This window comes from Phyllobates terribilis, unplaced genomic scaffold, assembly GCF_046119375.1.
Source record: "Phyllobates terribilis strain yellow unplaced genomic scaffold, ASM4611937v1 Scaffold_1__5_contigs__length_1240528914, whole genome shotgun sequence".
In the NCBI taxonomy this organism is placed as follows: domain Eukaryota; kingdom Metazoa; phylum Chordata; class Amphibia; order Anura; family Dendrobatidae; genus Phyllobates; species Phyllobates terribilis.
The window spans coordinates 462433243-462453347 of NW_027362761.1; the positions used below are offsets into that span (position 1 = coordinate 462433243).

Below are 20105 nucleotides of genomic sequence, written 5' to 3' on the forward strand. Positions count from 1 at the left end.
AATGATTTCTTATGGTTTTCCAACGTGTCCGTTAACAAATATTGTCAGTCTGTGATTTTTTGATATGTCCAGAAAAAATAAAAAAGTCAAGTTGGCATCCATGACTATGGGGCAGCTATCATAATTTCTATGCCATCTTCCAAGTAAAATATCTTTTTCTTACAAAGTTACCCGCAATCTTGCCTATAACGCACGCTCCAGACCAGACCACACTCTTGTACAACTCTCCGAGGATAAGGCTTAAAAGCTGATTTTTCATCTAACCACATGCTTGTACTTATCCCTGATTTCAAAGGATGGGCTGCCATGTCAATGGACAGAACAGAGAATTTGACATTCTTCATGTCACACAATCTTTTAAACATATTCATTTGGGGGCTGGAAACCATAATGTTTAAGTATAGGTCTCCGAAGCTGAACTTGAAACAAAAACTGGCAAACATTTACTGTGCCCTTCCTGCCCAAAAAGAACAGATACAAAATGTGGATATTGTCATTGGCAGAAAGCTAATTCCGCAGGACTGGTAGTGATTTCTGGAGGATTGAAAATGACCATTACACACACAAACCACCTGTAGGCAGAATCTTCCACTTTCCAACTCAATTTTCTTGCTTTCCAAAAGCCTAATTGTCTGAAACAGTAAAATCATTGACGTCCTGGCACAAAATAAGTAAAAGCAAACACAGGCATGCAAATGCAATTAACATATGTTTCAATAAGTTGACATATCAAAGAGACGCGGAGCTGGTAACTAATAGGAAGCAATCTCTCATCAAGTGTTGATTTAGCACTGCAGGGTTAGGAGAAAGAAGAGACGGGAGGAGGTTTGTTCCAGAAATTAGGAGGTTTGCAGAAATGAAAATGTCTGGAAATAATGAGGCACGTGAAATTATTTTAGCACCTCTGTTCTTTTTATCTGCACGGTAAACACTATAGTTATTTTCTGCCTATAGCCAAAGGCAAAAAAAAAAAGAAAGAAAATCATTGAACTTAATGGGGAACAAAGAACAGTTTTATATATGGAGTCAGGAATATATTTTACTGAGCCAAATTGGCAATTTTCTGCGTTTTATATCACTGTGTATATCTGTGTGGGGTTTTTATACCCCAATAAAGAGGCTATCATGGGTGTTCAAAATACAGTGAAATTTCATTTATATGGATCATTTTCAATGAGTCCACCAAAATACAAACCTGCTAGTCTGCAATCAAAAGAAGAACCATATGTAAGTCCATGTATCCGGCCATGAAATCACACAGTGTAGAATATAGGATTTCTATATATACAGAGCAGTGATGCCACATTCAGGGGCCCCATCAGGCGCTACATGACATTTTTGTCCATTTTTGGTTCTTGTTTCTGTTTTTTACCATCACTATCACATCCGATTTTCTCTTGTACAATTCCAAGCTTCTTTGTGCCACTAAACAGTAAAAAAGGATAGGACTTAGATGACACATTGACAACATCCGCGTGCTATCCGCTTATTATTTTTATTGAACCAATTCAATTGAGTTTGATCTCAAATCAGATCAGAAATTGAGATTTCTACATATTCTTTTGATAACGTTCACTCAGTCCACCAAGAAAGGATCTGTGAACAGCAACGTAGTCTAAAAAACACAAGGGTAGAACACGTACAGAAAAAACACCTGTCTGAATGAGGTCTAAGATTCTGTCTACTGCACTAAAGAACATGTTCATGCCTCATGCTGTATTGTCCTCTGTGCTGCGTATGCCGTATACATGTATTGTAGCTAATAGTAACTTGTATTTTTTTCCTTTTGTGCTCTCTTCACACAGGTAATGGGTATGGCAACCATCGTAACTCGCCAGGTTTGCTGGTCTCACCTGGTAACTTAAATAAAAATATGCAAACGAAATCACCACCGCCAATGAACCTGGGGATGAACAATCGCAAACCCGACCTCCGAGTTCTTATTCCACCTGGCAGCAAGAATACAATGCCCTCTGTGGTAATGCATTATTATACTTCGGGGTTCGAGATTCATAAAATATATGTTTTCATATTGTGGTGTGTATCATTTTAGGACCCCTCTGGGGTTTCGACATTTGGCCATTTTGTGGGTCTGGTTGAGGTCTGAATTGGATTTGCACCATATACTATAACAGTCCTGCTTCTATTTTAGATCTATAGATAGATAAATACTGTAGATAGATAGATAATAGATGGATAGATAGATAATAGATAGATAGATTGGCTAAATCATTTGGGGTTTTTGCCATCCTTTGGATCAACTTTAGCAATTACAGAACTAACAGGTCGAACTTGATGGACGCAAGTCTTTATTCGGCTTTACTAACTATGTAACTATGTAGATAGATGGATAGATAGATAGATAGATATGAGATAGATAATAGATCGATACTGTAGAGATAGATAGATAGATAGATAGATAATAGATGGATAGATAGATAGATAATAGATAGATATGAGATAGATAGATAATAGATCGATACTGTAGAGATAGATAGATAATAGATAGATATATGGATAGATAGATAATAGATCGATACTGTAGAGATAGATAGATAATAGATATAGATATATGAATAGATAGATAATAGATCGATACTGTAGAGATAGATATAGATAGATAGATATATGGATAAGTAGATAATAGATGGATAGATACTGTAGAGATAGATAATAGATGGATAGATAGATATATGGATAGATAGATAGATGATAGATAGATATATAGATGATAGATAGATAGATAGATAGTGTAGAGATAGATAATAGATAGGTAGATGATAGATAGATACTGTAGATAGATAGATAATAGATAGATAAATAGATAGATAGATAATAGATGGATAGATACTGTAGAGATAGATAATAGATGGATAGATAGATACTGTAAATAGATAGACAGATACTGTAGATAGATAGATAGATAGATAGATAGATAGAAGATATATAGATACTGTAGATAGATGATAGATATATAATGGATAAATAGATATATGGATAGATAGATAGATAAATAGATATATGGATAGATAGATAGATAGATACTGAAGATAGATAGATGATAGATAGATGATAGATAGATACTGTTAGATATATGGATAGATAGATAGATAATGAGTTAGATAGATGATAGAAGATAGATACTGTAGATAGATAGATAGATAGAATCCATTATAATATAATATGCAACCAATTACATAGATAGACCTGTTCCCATAAGCAATTATACTATTGCTGCTAAAGCGAGATGTCACCACTTGATTTATTTCTTGTCCCTTTAAGAATAAGATCTCTGTGGGGATTACGAAAATGACCCCAGTGTCTCACACTTTGGCATCCAGATGCCACTAAGAGGGAAGAAGGGGGATACCAAAAAAATTGAGCACATTCATAAAACCTCGTCAAAAATAATACATGCTTTGTGCCAGATAACAGCTGGGTGTTTTACTGCTGCATGAAATAAGATATTTTATCATTTTTTTAATCTTTTTTAATAATGGCCTTCTACTAATTGTTAATTAATACTCCTTTCCCTCGCTCTCAGTCTGAGGATGTCGATCTGCTTTTGGTAAGTGGCTAAAGATTTTTTGGAAGGCTCTAATGTGCTCATTTGTACTGTAACATTTTATAATATGGAGAAGAAACTTTTTTTATGTAACATATTGGACTCCATCGTTATAGAATAAAAAAAATGCCCCAAACCTTATCATGGAAGCTTCATCCTCTGACCTAGGCACAATTTATATTGGGATTTATATGGACACTTTAATATAAATCGTTTTATGAAATTCTCTATTAGTAAATATAGGAGCTTTACTGCCATCTGCTGGCCGTTATAGTAACTGCTGCGCCTAGCAATTGAAAGGTGAATGATGGCTAAGCCTGGCTGCTGGTAATTTTAATGACATTCCTGCATTTGAATGATAAAGAAACAATGATAGTACAGTATGCATATTTCATCAATTTTCCACATGGTCTGTTTTCAGCCCACAATAAAGCTATCTTTACTGGTGGCAAGTTCAATTGCCTAGGAGAAGCTGATGTAATGGGTTACCATGGCGACAGTGGGTCTCTTGAAAGATTGTAAATGATAGGGTTGGGAGAGTTCATGGGAGTCACATGCTAAATGATTAATTTGTATCATGTTGGAGTGTTTTTTCTTCTCTGCAGAAAAAAAAATGTAATGCACTTTACAAAGCTACAAATAATTTTGATGTTCTTTTTTTTTTTCTTGTGATTTTTTTTTCTTCTAATAGAATCAAAGAATAAATAACTCACAATCCGCTCAGTCACTGGCTACTCCAGTGGTTCCTGTAGCAACACCGACTTTACCTGGACAGGGAATGGGAGGATACCCATCAGCCATATCAACAACATATGGCACTGGTAAGCAAGATACTACATATAAGGCTACATATGCTATATACATATGCTACATATACTACATATAATGCTACATATACTACATATACTATATACATATAATGCTACATATACTATATACATATGCTACATATTCTACATATACTACATATAATGCTGCATATACTACAGTGGGTACGGAAAGTATTCAGACCCCTTTAAATTTTTCACTCTTTGTTTCATTGCAGCCATTTGGTAAATTCTAAAAAGTTCATTTTTTTTCTCATTAAAGTACACTCTACACCCCATCTTGACCGAAAAAAAAATTTGCAAATTTATTAAAAAAGAAAAACTGAAATATCACATGGTCATAAGTATTCAGACCCTTTGCTCAGACACTCATATTTAAGTCACATGCTGTCCATTTCCTTGTGATCCTCCTTGAGATGGTTCTACTCCTTCATTGGAGTCCAGCTGTGTTTAATTTAACTGATAGGACTTGATTTGGAAAGGCACACAGACCTCACAGCTCACAGTGCATGTCAGACCAAATGAGAATCATGAGCTCAAAGGAACTGCCCAAGGAGCTCAGAGACAGAATTGTGGCAAGGCACAGATCTCGCCAAGGTTACAAAAGAATTTCTGCAGTACTCAAGGTTCCTAGGAGCATAGTGGCCTCCATAATCCTTAAATGGAAGAAGTTTGGGACCACTAGAAGTCTTCCTAGACCTGGCCGTCCAGCCAAACTGAGCAATCGTGGGAGAAGAGCCTTGGTGAGAGAGATAAAGAAGAACCCCAAGATCACTGTGGCTGAGCTCCAGAGATGCAGTAGGGAGATGGAAGAAAGTTCCACAAAGTCAACTATCTCTGCAGCCCTCCACCAGTCGGGCCTTTATGGCAGAGTGGCCCGACGGAAGGCTCTCCTCGGTTCAAAAGCCCGCATAGAGTTTGCTCAAAAACACATAAAGGACTCCCAAACTATGAGAAATAAGATTATCTGGTCTGATGAGACAAAGATAGAACTTTTTGGTGATAATTCTGTGTGGAGAAAACCATGCACTGCTCATTACCTGCCCAATACAATCCCAACAGTGAAACGTGGTGGCAGCATCATGCTATGGGGGTGTTTTTCAGCAGCAGGGACAGGACAACTGGTTGCAATTGAAGGAAACATGAATGCGGCCAAGTACAGAGATATCCTGGATGAAAACCTCTTCCAGAGTGCTCTGGACCTCAGACTTGGCCGAAGGTTCACCTTCCAACAAGACAATGACCTTCAGCACACGGCTAAAATAACAAAGGAGTGGCTTCAGAACAACTCTGTGACCATTCTTGACTGGCCCAGCCAGAGCCCTGACCTAAACCCAATTGAGCATCTCTGGAGAAACCTGAAAATGGCTGTCCACCAACGTTCACCATCCAACCTGATGGAACTGGAGAGGATCTGAAAGGAAGAATGGCAGAGGATCCCCAAATCCAGGTGTGAAAAACTTGTTGCATCATTCCCAAGAAGACTCATTGCTGTACTAGCTCAAAAGGGTGCTTCTACTCAATACTGAGCAAAGGGTCTGAATACTTATGACCATGTGATATTTCAGTTTTTCTTTTTTAATAAATTTGCAAAACTTTCTACATTTCTGTTTTTTTTCAGCCAAGATGGGGTGCAGAGTGTACTTTAATGAGAAAAAAAATTAACTTTTTAGAATTTACCAAATGGCTGCAATGAAAAATTTAAAGGGGTCTGAATACTTTCCGTACCCACTGTATATACATATGCTACATATGCTATATACATATGATATATATTCTACATATGCTATATACATATGCTGCATATACCACATATAATGATCATCATGCTGTAAAACAATGATCATACACATCAGTATTACAGGCATTTCCCTTATATATAGATCTCTAAAGAGTAATCATTGTTTTAACTTTTATTCCATAACTGAATAGTACACATGGAAATAAACAACTTTGTGATATATCTTATCGGAGAAATCTGCTTCTTTCACCTCCTGGATTGATTTTTCACTCTCAATTCTCGGGTGAAATCTGTATTCAGTTCTCCTAAAATAAAAGTTACAGTTCTCCATAGAACTTTATGAGCACCGACTGCCATCTCCTATATCAGTAATGGAACAATCTGTGTTCATTGAAGGCAGATTTTGCCTGTGAATTGAGAATTTTGAAAATGATTAGTCCAGTTGGAAAAAGAAGCAGATTTTTTACAATAAGATATACTGTATTACAGAATAAGATATATCCCAAAGTTTTTATTTTCACGTGTTCTATAATACTAAAACAATGGTTATTCTTCAAAGGAGTTGTCCACTACTCAGATCACCTTCTCAATAAGTCAGCACTCGCTTCACTCTTCCCGCCTTTGGATGTATGACAGATATCTGGAGGAAGGGAGAGAGCAAGAGCGCTTACTACTTCCGGATGTAAGTGATTCGTCTGAATGCGGAGAGAGTGAAATGGCCGCTGATTGACCGCAGGGTTTGCGTGATGTCACACTGTTACGCGATCACAGGGAGAGACAGTGACTACACTGTTGGAACGGTGTCGACATCTGATAACATATTAAAAAGTGTTTTTCTAACACCCAGCTATTAAAGTCTAGAAAAAATATCTGGATTTGTAAGTGTAGCATTAGTGTGAGTGCCATACTCATTCCTAAATGTCCTCCGTTCTTTACTGATCGCCCCCTGGTCTCAGATCCATGACCGGGAGGAGTAAAATGGGATGTCCAATTGTGCATGGGTCCTACCACTCTTTTCAAGGTCTATGGCTTTTATGAAAATAGCTGAGCGCAGCGCTTGACTATCATTGCCATTCCCTAAATAACGAAGCAGCAAGGCACATGGCCGACTGCCCACTTCATTCAACACCTTCTGACCTAGAGTAGAGGAGACATGAGTCTCCTGTTCTGGCAATCGGTGGGCGTCCTAGACTAGCAAATGACACTAACAAAGCCAATTATTATAATTATAGATTCTCATTATTATTATTATTTTTATTTTACATGCTTGTAAAAAGTTGTAAAAAGTTTTTGATATCGGTCTGTTTTTAATTTTTTTTGCAGAATACTCATTAAGTAGCGCAGACTTGTCATCTCTTTCTGGCTTTAACACCAGTGCTCTCCACCTTGGCTCAGTCACTGGCTGGCAGCAACATCATCTGCACAACATGCCACAATCCACGCTCAGCCAGTTGGGGTAAGTTATGATCCACACTGCTCACATTTGTAGAAATACAATAGCAGCCTCTTCTATTTATCACATTCATCATGACCATCCAAGCCATGCCTCTCATTGAACCACCCAGGGCTTTTAGATGGCAATATACTTCACACAGACCTGGAAGCCCAAATAATCTACAAGGAGATCTTACACTATTAAAGAGGACTCGTCACCAGGTCAAAAGTCACCAATTATTGCTCTTATTTTATTCCTGAGTATTACATTTTTGCTTTTCTTTATAAATTCGCCATATGGGCCTTTTTATTTAGAGCTAATTTTTATGTTCTTTACCAAAGGCGCGGTGCTCAGAGGGTAATAATGCAGAGCAGCCTAAAGACACGCCCCAGAGGATCCAGTGAGCCAAATAAATTAGCCATTAAGGAAAAGGTCCATATCTCTGTAACCGAATGGCTGATTTATGAAAGACAACAACAAATAACTGCGCTTTACTCACCCTTTTGAGGTCCATCGCTGAATTTCTGCTACTGCTCCCAGTGTCTGTTATTATCTGCGGCGCTGACATCATGTCAACAGCGCTGCAGCTAATCATTGAGATCAGTAGCTCTGATAGAGTTGATGGGCAGGGCCGGTCAGGTCCGTTATTAGTGTGATGTTAGTGCTGCAGACAATCACAGACACCCGGAGTAAATCACAGATGTTTTTTTAAGACAAACTGCAGCCGGCGGATAGGAGAATTATAGAACCAGGAACCCCTAGAACATTGGTGCTCTCAGTATCAGTGTAGAAGGGAAGCAATTACAGGGGAGCCGTGCCGCTGCAGGAGAGCTTTGTCTCACCTGTCTAGTGATCATTTTAACATTTTTATTATCCAGTATCATATAGGTTTATTTAGAATAGGAGAGTTGAACAATTAAATACCAAGATTAGATATTACCTTCCAAAATATAGAGGCGCTCTTAGCTTAGGTAATAAGAAATCTGGGTAATGCAGCAATGTAAACACTCCCATCAGACAGAGTACATATATCATTTTATAGATGATAGGACACCATTTAGGATACGAGCACAACGCCTAAAGTGGTTGACAATTGCACGTTGCAATAGGACAACAAGTATTTAGTGACATATATCATTATGGCTGCTCTCTTTGTAATTTTTCTGGACGGTATTTAGCCATCTTCCGGTAATTAGCTTACTCACTTAAAGCTATTGTCAGAAAGTACTAACATCCTGAACAATATATATTTCAAGGGGTTTATTTGCTGGTAATTGCAGAGGCATGCCCAACATAAAGCGATTAGAGTTTAAGCATTGCCTATAGTATCCCAACCTTACTGCTATCCTCATCTGTTCACTAAAACACATAATGCAATTCTTACTACTTAATATCTGAGTATATGACATGCACACGAGTGCACGCACATACCCATTCTAGTAAGTTACATGCACACATAGATGCACACATACTGTGCTTGTACGTATATTCTCCTTCATGGATACACATACAATATGTGCACATACTGTAGATATTCTTACATATGCACATACAATATGTGCACATACATATCATATGTTCTTACTCACATATACAATTATAATATGTGCACACACACACATATATATATATACACATATTCTTACTCACATATACACATACAATATGTGCACACACACATACAGTACAGATCAAAAGTTTGAACACACCTTCTCATTTAAAGATTTTTCTGTATTTTCATGACTATGAAAATTGTACATTCACACTGAAGGCATCAAAACTATGAATTAACACATGTGGAATTATATACTTAACAAAAAGTGTGAAACAACTGAAAATATGTCTTATATTTTAGGTTCTTCAAAGTAGCCACCTTTTGCTTTAATGACTCTGATGATCTCAAATTTGGACTCATCAGACCAAAGCACAGATTTCCACTGGTCTAATGTCCATTCCTTGTGTTCTTTAGCCCAAACAAGTCTCTTCTGCTTGTTGCCTGTCCTTAGCAGTGGTTTCCTAGCAGCTATTTTACCATGAAGGCCTGCTGCACAAAGTCTCCTCTTAAGAGTTGTCCTCAGAAGCAGAGATGACTCGTGGTCTTCCTTTCCTGGGGCGGTCCTCATGTGAGCCAGTTTCTTTGTAGCGCTTGATGGTTTTTGCAACTGCACTTGGGGATACTTTCAAAGTTTGCCCAATTTTTCGGACTGACTGACCTTGATTTCTTAAAGTAATGATGGCCACTAGTTTTTCTTTACTTAGCTGCTTTTTTCTTGCCATAATACAAATTCTAACAGTCTATTCAGTAGGACTATCAGCTGTGTATCCACCAGACTTCTGCACAACACAACTGATGGTCCCAACCCCATTTAAAAGGCAAGAAATCCCACTTATTAAACCTGACAGGGCACACCTGTGAAGTGAAAACCATTTCCGGTGAGTACCTCTTGAAGCTCATCAAGAGAATGCCAAGAGTGTGCAAAGCAGTCATCAAAGCAAAAGGTGGCTACTTTGAAGAACCTAGAATATAAGACATATTTTTAGTTGTTTCACACTTTTTTGTTAAGTATATAATTCCACATGTGTTAATTCATAGTTTTGATGCCTTCAGTGTGAATGTACAATTTTCAAAGTCATGAAAATACAGAAAAATCTTTAAATGAGAAGGTGTGTCCAAACTTTTGGTCTGTAATATATATATATATATATATATATATATATATATACATACAGTATATGCATATATATGTATATATATTATTGTTGTTTATTTTTAGAGCACCATTGATTCCATGGTGCTGTACATGAGGAGGGGTTACATACAAAGCACACATAGAAATTAAAGTGAACAAACTAACAATGACAGACAAGTACAGAAAGGAGAGGCCCTGCCCTTGCGGGCTTACAGTCTACAGGATAATGGGGAAGGAGACAGTAAGTTTGGGGTTGCACACACACATATTCTTACACACATATACAAATACAATATATGCACCTACATATACACATATTCTGCTATTACATGCAGACATGAGTTCTCATACATATTTACACTGCTCAAAAAAATAAAGGGAACACTTAAACAACAGAATATAACTCTAAGTAAATCAAACTTCTGTGAAATCAAACTGTCCACTTAGGAAGCAACACTGATTGACAATCAATTTCACATGCTGTTGTGCAAATGGAATAAACAATAGAAGGAAATTATTGGCAATTATCAAGACACCCTCAAAAAAGGAGTGGTTCTGCAGGTGGGGACCACAGACCACATCTCAGTACCAATGCTTTCTGGCTGATGTTTTGGTCACTTTTGAATGTTGGTTGTGCTTTCACTCTCGTGGTAGCATGAGACGGACTCTACAACCCACAGAAGTTGCTCAGGTAGTGCAGCTCATCCAGGATGGCACATCAATGCGAGCTGTGGCAGGAAGGTTTGCTGTGTCTGTCAGCGTAGAGTCCAGATGCTGGAGGCGCTACCAGAAGACAGGCCAGTACACCAGGAGACGTGGAGGGGGCCATAGGAGGGCAACAACCCAGCAGCAGGACCGCTACCTTCGCCCTTGTGAAGGGAGGAAAAGGAGGAGCACTGCCAGAGCCCTGCAAAATGACCTCCAGCCGGCCACAAATGTGCATGTGTCTGAACAATCTGTTAGAAACCGACTCCATGAGGGTGGTATGAGGGCCCAACGTCCACAGATGGGGGTTGTGCTCAGAGCCCAGCACCGTGCAGGACGCTTGGCATTTGCCACAGAACACCAGGATTGGCAAAGCCGCCACTGGCGCCCTGTGCTCTTCACAGATGAAAGCAGGGTCACACTGAGCACACGTGACAGACGTGACAGCGTCTGGAGACGCCGTGGAGAGCGATCTGCTGCCTGCAACATCCTTCAGCATGACCGGTTTGGCAGTGGGTCAGTAATGTTGTGGGGTGGCATTTCTTTGGAGGGCCGCTCAGCCCTCCATGTGCTCGCCAGACGTAGCCTGACTGCCATTAGGTACCGAGATGAGATCCTCAGACCCCTTGTGAGACCATATGCTGGTGCGGTTGGCCCTGGGTTCCTCCTAATGCAGGAATGCAGGACAATGCCAGACCTCATGTGGCTGGATTGTGTCAGCAGTTCCTGTAAGATAAAGGTATTGAAGCTATGGACTGGCCCACCCGTTCCCCAGACCTGAATCCGATTGAGCACATCTGGGACATCATGTCTCGCTCCATCCACCAACGTCACGTTGCACCACAGACTGTCCAGGAGTTGGCGGATGCTTTAGTCCAGGTCTGGGAGGAGATCCCACAGGAGACCATCCGCAACCTCATCAGGAGCATGCCCAGGCGTTGTAGGGAGGTCATACAGGCACATGGAGGCCACACACAATACTGAGCCTCATTTTGACTTGTTTTAAGGACATTACATCAAAGTTAGATCAGCCTGTAGTGTGTTTTTCCACTTTAATTTTGGGGGTGACTCTAAATCCAGGCCTCCATTGGTTAATAAATTTGATTTCCATTGATGATTTTTGTGTGATTTTGTTGTCAGCACATTCAACTTTGTACAAAACAAAGTATTCAATGAGAATATTTCATTCATTCAGATCTAGGATGTGTTATTTGAGTGTTCCCTTTATTTTTTAGAGCAGTGTACAACTGCTATATAGACACAGACATACACATATTATGTTATATAGACACTTATACACATATTCTAGTAAGTTACATACAGTTCGCACATGTTCATCATAATAATGGTGCTCTCTCTTGTAAATTACAATTTTGTATCTTTGATTTTTTCATCCTAAATAGTAAACCCCCATATGACACAGTTTAATGTGCATTGTGCACTATGTACCAGCAGGTGGCACTTTAAGACAAACTATTTTGATAAATTAGCTATTTCTATCAGTCAGGGCTATCTACAAAAATATTTAACAGTAATAGGAATCCTAGTAAATCTGGGAGTGTTTTAATAGTTAATATTGACAAATCTGATCCAGTATGCAAATTATCTCACTCGCAGAAATAATGCACTATTTTGAAAGTACTGCATAGGAAAGGTTAATTTATAACCCTTTAACAAGCCATGCAACATGACCAGATATAAATTCCAAGCCAGAAACTAATCTATAGACAGCCTGTTTCAGGGTTTTTGCCCCTCATCAGTATACAGCAGAGTCAGTGTCACTGAGAACGTTGCTTTTGGAAGAATGTGGGGGAAATACAGTTCCTACTTATAGATATCTATTAAGTATGGAGTCTTCAGGCATAGCTCTACATGAACAAAATAAGTAAATTAGCTCTCTCACAGAGAGAATGACAAATGACGAGCCAGAAACTCATCTATAGTCAGCCTGTTTCGGGGTGTTTGCCGCTCATCAGTATAGAGTGGAGCAGGCGCTACTTGTGACAGAGCTTGTTTCGATCTATGAGAAGAGCTAATTTACATACTTTTTCCATGGGTCATTGCCTGTAAGACGCCATACTTAGCTGGTCTCTTTAAGGAGAACCAGTACTTCCTCCAAAATATGTGAGGATTTATGCTATGAGGAAGAGTAGAAGAATATGAGGTCCGCCCAAGTGTAGTCATCAAAAAATATATGTGTAAAACTTCACATAGTCCCAATTATTATTTATTTTTTTGCACTGAATGTTTTATGATTGTTTTTTTAATTTGCTTAATGATAAAGAATGAGATAATTATTGAATTGTGTTAACTGTGGAATAGTTACTGGATTTGCCCTTTCCACCCATGTTATAAAGTAAATAACCCCTTCAAACCCTTATTGCACCATTTTTGATAATGCTGTTAAAGATTTTTGGATGTGTTTACTGCATCGTAATTGGTTTTAAGTTTGATTTGGCCATTCATTGGTCTAAGTATTCGGATAAATGCCTATTACAATATGCTCAGTCCAAACCAGCCACATTTTTTGTAGTAAATGCAAATTCTCCTACAGAAAAGTGAACCATGTCTTCCATGTAGCGTCATGGCAGTACATTATAGGATTATAGTGATCTGCCTTTCATGACCCCAACACGAGAGCTGATCAGCCATGATTACGTGTTTCTGTCTCTTACAATAATGTAACAGATTTCGTTGACTTGCTCTGTACTTCCCAAAGACAATGCACAGGCTTTCTATCCCAAAACGAGATAAGAGTTTTAAACTTTTCACAACATTTTAAGCAGCTGACCGAACATGTAGCCTCCAGCTTGAAAAAGATGGCATTTATGTATTTTTAGTATGGGTAGTTCTCAGAGGAAACAATGACAAAACAAGACACTGATAGTCTTATAACCTTATTATATGATATATTTTATGTCTTACATTTAAACTTCATGAAAATTATCTGTAAAATCTTAAAGATAAAAGTATGCAAGAGACCAATAAATATTCACATGGATTTTAGATCCATACTATAGATCAGTGATCAGATTTTATTTTTTAAATGGCTTTGGTCAGGGGCATACATAAAAATGATGAGGCCCCATAGCTATAGTCTAATAGGGTCCCTCCCAAAAATATATAAATATTTCCCTTTGGTGTAGGCGGGCTCTCGGCGTGTAGGCACAGTTACGGAAGAGCATATCTGCCAACATATTGCATCAGGTAGTATACCCATTTGCATTGCAACACATAGTTGCGATCCTGCTAAAGACCCTTAGTGTTATCACTCACTACGATACCTCTTTCCTGGCCCCCATAGAGCATGATGCCACAAAGAATAACCTTTCACCTACAGCAGTGTTCACCAACTCCAATCCTCAAGACCCACCAATAGGTCATGTTTTTAGGATTTCCCTACTATTGCACAGGTGATGGAATTATTCCCTGTGCAGGTGATGTAATTATCACCTGTGCAATACTAAGGAAATCCTGAAAACATGACCTGTTGGTGGGCCTTGAGGACTGGAGTTGGGGAACACTGACCTACAGTATGTACCTCCGTAGTGAACTCCCCACACAGTTTGTCCCTACAGTAACCACCACATGCACAGGATGATGACCCCACTGTGCCACCACATAGTCCTCAACATTGTCATGCCCCTACAGTGTTTCCCTCAAAGTTCTCCCACACGCATTATAATGCCCACACACTGAGCTCTCCACACACAGTATGATGCCCTAACAATATGATAGCCCCCATAGTGACACTGAAGCATGATGCCCTTATAACAACCCACATTGTATAATCCCCCACTCCACAGCTCCCCATACAGTATGATCCCCCCTTAGAGAACCACACATTATAAGGCCAGTGAGGCCACCAAAGACTCCCCCCACACACACACACTCACACAAAATAAAAACTGTACTCACCTTGCCCCGTTTCCCTAAAAAGCTACTCTGGTCATTTCTGTGAGCATACTGAGATACCATGCAGCAGGCACGATCTAGTGATATCATTGTGCCTGCTGTGCTGAGACTCAGTTGTACAAGATAAATTGTGGAATAGGCTCCAAATTCCACCATTATTTTCAACTGTATCTGCATCCTGAGGAAGTGAGAAGCTGGGCCCCATAACCACTCCTGAGAAAAAATACTGACTAAATACTGACCAAATACTGATAGTGGGGCCGTGGCCTTAGCTGTATGCTGTTGGCTCTGCTAAAATATATGCTCCACTGTGATTGTTGCTATGGCAAACTAAGGCAGTTTTTCTTCTAGAAACTTTTGTGAAATCTGTGCCACAAATCTATCAGTGCAATAAATCACTAATGTGCACTGAACCATTGATTATTATAGTATAAGTGTGCCAACAGTATTGGGCTCATTGTAGCCTAGGATACAACAAGCGCAAAAACAATGTGGTTTTGTGAATTAGACTATACAAATGGTCTATATAGGTCTGTTTTGTGAAACTTTAGGCATTTCATGTGCTGCCATATGGTATTTCTGGGAGGTATTGCTTTCGCCCCAGAAGCACTGCTCCTAGTTTTAAATATCTTTCAAATGCATTTAAATACAATTAAACCTAGGGCTGGCATCAGCTCCTGGCAAACCTGAACAAGTACCAGAGCCCACTTCATCTGGGATAAAAGTACATACATTTTGTATTACCATAATCATAGGACAAAGTTAATATGTCATTTTTACCATAAGGCCAATATCATAAAAAAAAACTCAAAAAAACATTGTAGAATTTTGTATTTCTATTTTTAGTACTTCACTTGGTCAAATAAATGGTTTCCTTCAAAACTATAACTCACATCGCAAAAAAAACAAAAACATATAAGCAGAACAAAAATAATGAAAGCTCTTGGAAAGTAGGGAGGAAAAATCAAAGGCGAAGAGGGACTCAATGGGACAACCATGGCCCACATAAACCCAGAGCTGGTTCTGACTAAAACCTACGTGTACTTCGTGTACAGAGGCCTGTGGAGATACGGTATGAACTTGACACACTCTATGACCACAGTAGTATGCATCGGCACATTGCAGGTCAATTATACAACAGTGTGTCTACACCCTATAAATAATGAACAAGGTATCATGTAAGGCCAAATTAATTTTTTACTTACCAATATAAAAAAAAATTCAATCATAAAGTGAAAAAGAAACAATGTGTCCGTGCCTAAAGCAGTTGGTACTGTAAGTACTTAGTGCCATAGTTGGGTGAGTAGACTGCCCAAAAGTCATGCCATCTTGCTAAGAGGTCTCACCATAGTGATACCAAGTTGTAGATAATAAGAGTGTTGGTCCAGCTGCTTAAATTGTCCTTTTTTTGTGAGTGTTAGTGAGTTTGGAGGCGGCTTAAGCCTCCTCATTCTGTAACCGCGTTTCCTTTCCTTCTACAGAGTTTGCACTAGCACTCACTTATCTCAGAGTACAAATCTCTCCCTGCCTTCTGCCCAAAGCCTCCACATCAAGTCAGAACCTGTTTCTCCTCCTAGAGACCGTACCACCACACCCTCGGGATACCCTCAACACACGCGCCACGAGGCGGGGAGGTCTCCTGTTGACAGCCTGAGCAGCTGCAGCAGTTCGTATGACGGAAGTGACCGAGAAGATCACCGGAACGATTTCCACTCCCCCATTGGACTCACCAGACCTTCGCCGGATGAAAGAGAAAGCCCGTCAGTCAAGCGCATGCGGCTCTCTGAAGGATGGGCAACATGATACAGTTATTATATATTAGAATTTTTTGCAGTGTGTGTGCTATACCTTAATGGGAATCGGGCAGGGAGGGAGGGTCGATATACATTATATGTGCCGTGTGTGGGGGATAAAATAAAGTCAGGTACTCTGTTTTGTAAAAGTACTTTTAAATGCCTCAGTGATCCATTATAGGGGTAAGGAGAACTGCTGAACGAACAAGCTTAGCACTTAAGCTATAAACAGAAAACTTGTACAAAATAGATTTTGAAGCTAACCTCTTTTTCACTGTCGTGCTCCCTTTGCAAAATGTATGTTACAATAGATAGTGTTATGTTGCAGGTTCAACGTTATTTACATGTAAATAGACAAAAAAAAAAAATAAAGAAAACTTTTTGCCAAAATTGGCAAATGTTTTTCCATGAGAGAAAGCAGCTGTTATGCAACATATGGTGACATGTACAGAGGTTTGACCGACCCAGCATCGGGTGGCTGTGGATAACTGTAGAAGGCTGGGCCGCCATCAGTGTAAACTAATCAAACACACCAGCATGTTAAAAAAATATATATTAAAAGTATAATATGGCACTTATTTGAATAAATTTTGGGTCATACTAAATGGTGTTTTTGATAGTTTACATCTTTTGTTGTTCATTTCTGGGTATACATCACTTAATATATAGAAATATAAATTATGTACATTACATTTTGCTTATTTTCATATAAAAAGGTTAAATGAAGTTTGCAAAACATTTGTGGCTTTTTGTAGGTAATTTAAGCCAAAATGTGTTTTTTTTTCTCCTTGATAGCTTTGCTAATATTAAACAGTCCTTCAGTTAAAACAAAAAAAAATGAAGGGGTTTTCTTTTTTTTTTTTTTGTAAAAAATAAAAGTAAAAAAAAAATATTTGCCCCCCCCCACTAACCTCTCAAAAATTGGTCCATGAAGAATTTCACGCTTTTGCTAATCGAAATAACTGTTTTCTCTTTGTAGACGTTTTTGTTTTTGAAATGTGTATTTCTAATTATATGAAATAATATTAAGAATCTTTAAAAAAAAAAAAATCTGTGAAATTAACATGCTTGTATACAGCAGTCTAATAAACATTGAACTAGCATTTTTTTTGGTTATCTTAATAGCGGGGAGGGAACAATATGTGTGCTGCTGCTTACTGTATGTGGGTAGCTGTATTGTACTACTGCATTGACATGCAGGTCCAAATTCAGCGATATCGCAGGAATATCCGCCATGGTTCAAATATTTCAATGGACCCTGTGTTTGCATCCGCATGGGTGAACTGACATCCATTGTACATAAATCAGTGCATTTAGGTCTTCACTTTCATCTGAAATTAGATTTTATTGCACAAATGAAATCCAAATCTAGAGCCATTTCACCCTGTAGCAATGACTCCGTATTGCATATTATTAACTCTCTTTACATTTTGATGTGTCCAGAATATGCAAATATAACCAACCGAGTTTACGAGTATTCTTAGCAGTAATTTGCCTTTTTGAAGGATTCTTTCTAGGGAAAAGTAAAAAAAAAAATAGCCATATAGAAAGTTTACCTAGCAACTTTACTCAGCAATGCATTCAGCACATAGTAGTCAAAGAAGTTTGTCATGTTAATGACTGTGCAAAAATACTGTTAGTCACACAACCAGCAGAAATTAGAATGTAAGTGCAATTTTTAGCTTCGTGTAGTTGATAAGATACTAACTGGAGCCAATAGAGTAACGAAAAAAAATGGATGAAAGGTCAGTTGTTTCAACAATTGAAGTCAACCCATAGGAAGTAAATGAGGTTTAGATACCCCATCCCGCTCCAGCTATTACGGACATGCTAGTTCTAGCCAGACCTACCGGTTGGAGCCATGTTGGGATGGTAGCTGAGCAGCTGGAAAGAGTTAGTTGCTTATTGATGGTATAAAGGGAGAATGGTGATCTAATTTATTAGAAAAAGCACAATTTTGTGATTCAGTCACTTTCTGTAAAGTATAATTTAGTAACTGAACTGTACCTTGCCAAGATTTGGGTTGGCAATGCTATTTTTTTGTTGTTATCGCGATCCCTTTGTATTTAAGGTGTTTTTTGAGGCAGAGCCTCAATAGGGTATTAACATTTAAACACATCCTATATGATTATCAGAAAGATAGGCAGCATTCTTCTTTTTAAAGGGAATGTGTCAGCAAGATTTCACAGCCTAACTATTTATATGCACTTGTAGCTCTTCAAGAGACAAGTCCAGCAATAACTTTTGATGGCCATCCTGCTCCTCCGTTACTGAGAAATCAACATTTGAATTGATATGCAAATGAGGCTGTAGATCTGAAGCCTCTGTCACTACAGCTCTTTTTCCCACTCAGCACTGCCCCCTCCTGCTTGACCAACAGCCTCTATGCTGTGTGACTTCAGGAAAAGGAGGGGTCACTCAAGCAGGAGGAAGCAGGGATAGGAGAGGAATAGAGCTGGTGTGACAGAGGTTTCAGATATTCAACCTTATTTGCATAGCAATACAAATGCTGCTTTCTCAGTAACGGAGGGACAGACTGACCATGTAAAGGTATTGCTAGCCTTGTCTTTGAGTTGCATGTGGACATAAATAGTTGGAGGGTGAAATTTTGCTGCCAGAATCCCTTTCAGCTTGATATGACCAGAGTGGCATTTATTTTATCATTATAATTTCACTACAAATCCAAAAATTTCACATTTTCTAAAATAAAAAACCCTCAATTGAGATTTAGTTCTTAGGCGATTCTCTCAGAATTGTAAACGTCATATTCTCATTTAGTCTAAACCATAAGGAGGAGGGATGAATCATAACCTTCGTAAGAGATGTCATGTTTTAATACCTGTATGTTGTCATGTTTGCCATTTACCCCCCATCATTAACATAGTTATAACAATACTGATGTGTGTTGTTGTTACCATGTGTCTCTTTCAGGAACTTAAATTATATGTATTCTTTATGTTTTCTTTTCCTTTTTTTTAACAAGCCACTTGAATCTGAATAAAGGCTGTTGCCTAAACACAGAGTACTTCATTTGTTCGAATGGTGCCATTAGTTGTGATGTCATCCTTTTCAGTGTTTCATTTTTTTATCCAAAATAGTTTTGATAAAGGACTGCTGGAATATTTCTTTCTGTAACAGTATTTCACGCTGGCTGTGTAGTTGCGGCATTGTGAATGGGGGTAATTTATTATAATATTTGGGGCCAAATGAGGGAAGAGTTTAATTTTCTCCTAAATCAGACCATAAAATTGGTCAACTTTTTTTGTTTGTTAGACTTAGGATTCTTCAAAAGAAACAAATTATGTTTCTCTTATGGCTATTGGTTAGAGCGAGACAAATAGTCATCTTTCACTGCCTCTCTAGAGGAGCGCACTCTTTAGTAAGCCCTTTAGATAATTAAGAATTTGCTAATTCCTAAGCTGGTCACTTACGTA

The 20105-nt window shown here is 38.5% G+C and overlaps 1 protein-coding gene across 20 annotated transcripts in view; it reads left to right on the forward strand.

Moving 5' to 3' along the window:
- The window catches only part of MEF2C (myocyte enhancer factor 2C), a 333965-nt gene extending 316191 nt beyond the window's left edge, over window positions 1-17774 (forward strand). For 11 of the 20 annotated variants that reach the window (XM_073678773.1, XM_073678791.1, XM_073678720.1 and 8 more), the window contains 5 exons: window positions 1806-1978; window positions 3545-3568; window positions 4257-4386; window positions 7457-7589; window positions 16360-17774. In XM_073678773.1, coding sequence (XP_073534874.1) covers window positions 1806-1978; window positions 3545-3568; window positions 4257-4386; window positions 7457-7589; window positions 16360-16681 — 782 coding nt within the window. In that variant the 3' untranslated portion in view covers window positions 16682-17774. The remainder of the gene's footprint in view (window positions 1-1805; window positions 1979-3544; window positions 3569-4256; window positions 4387-7456; window positions 7590-16359) is intronic. The other 9 variants (XM_073678870.1, XM_073678807.1, XM_073678798.1 and 6 more) reach the window with 3 other exon arrangements.
- Window positions 17775-20105: the final 2331 nt, after the last annotated feature.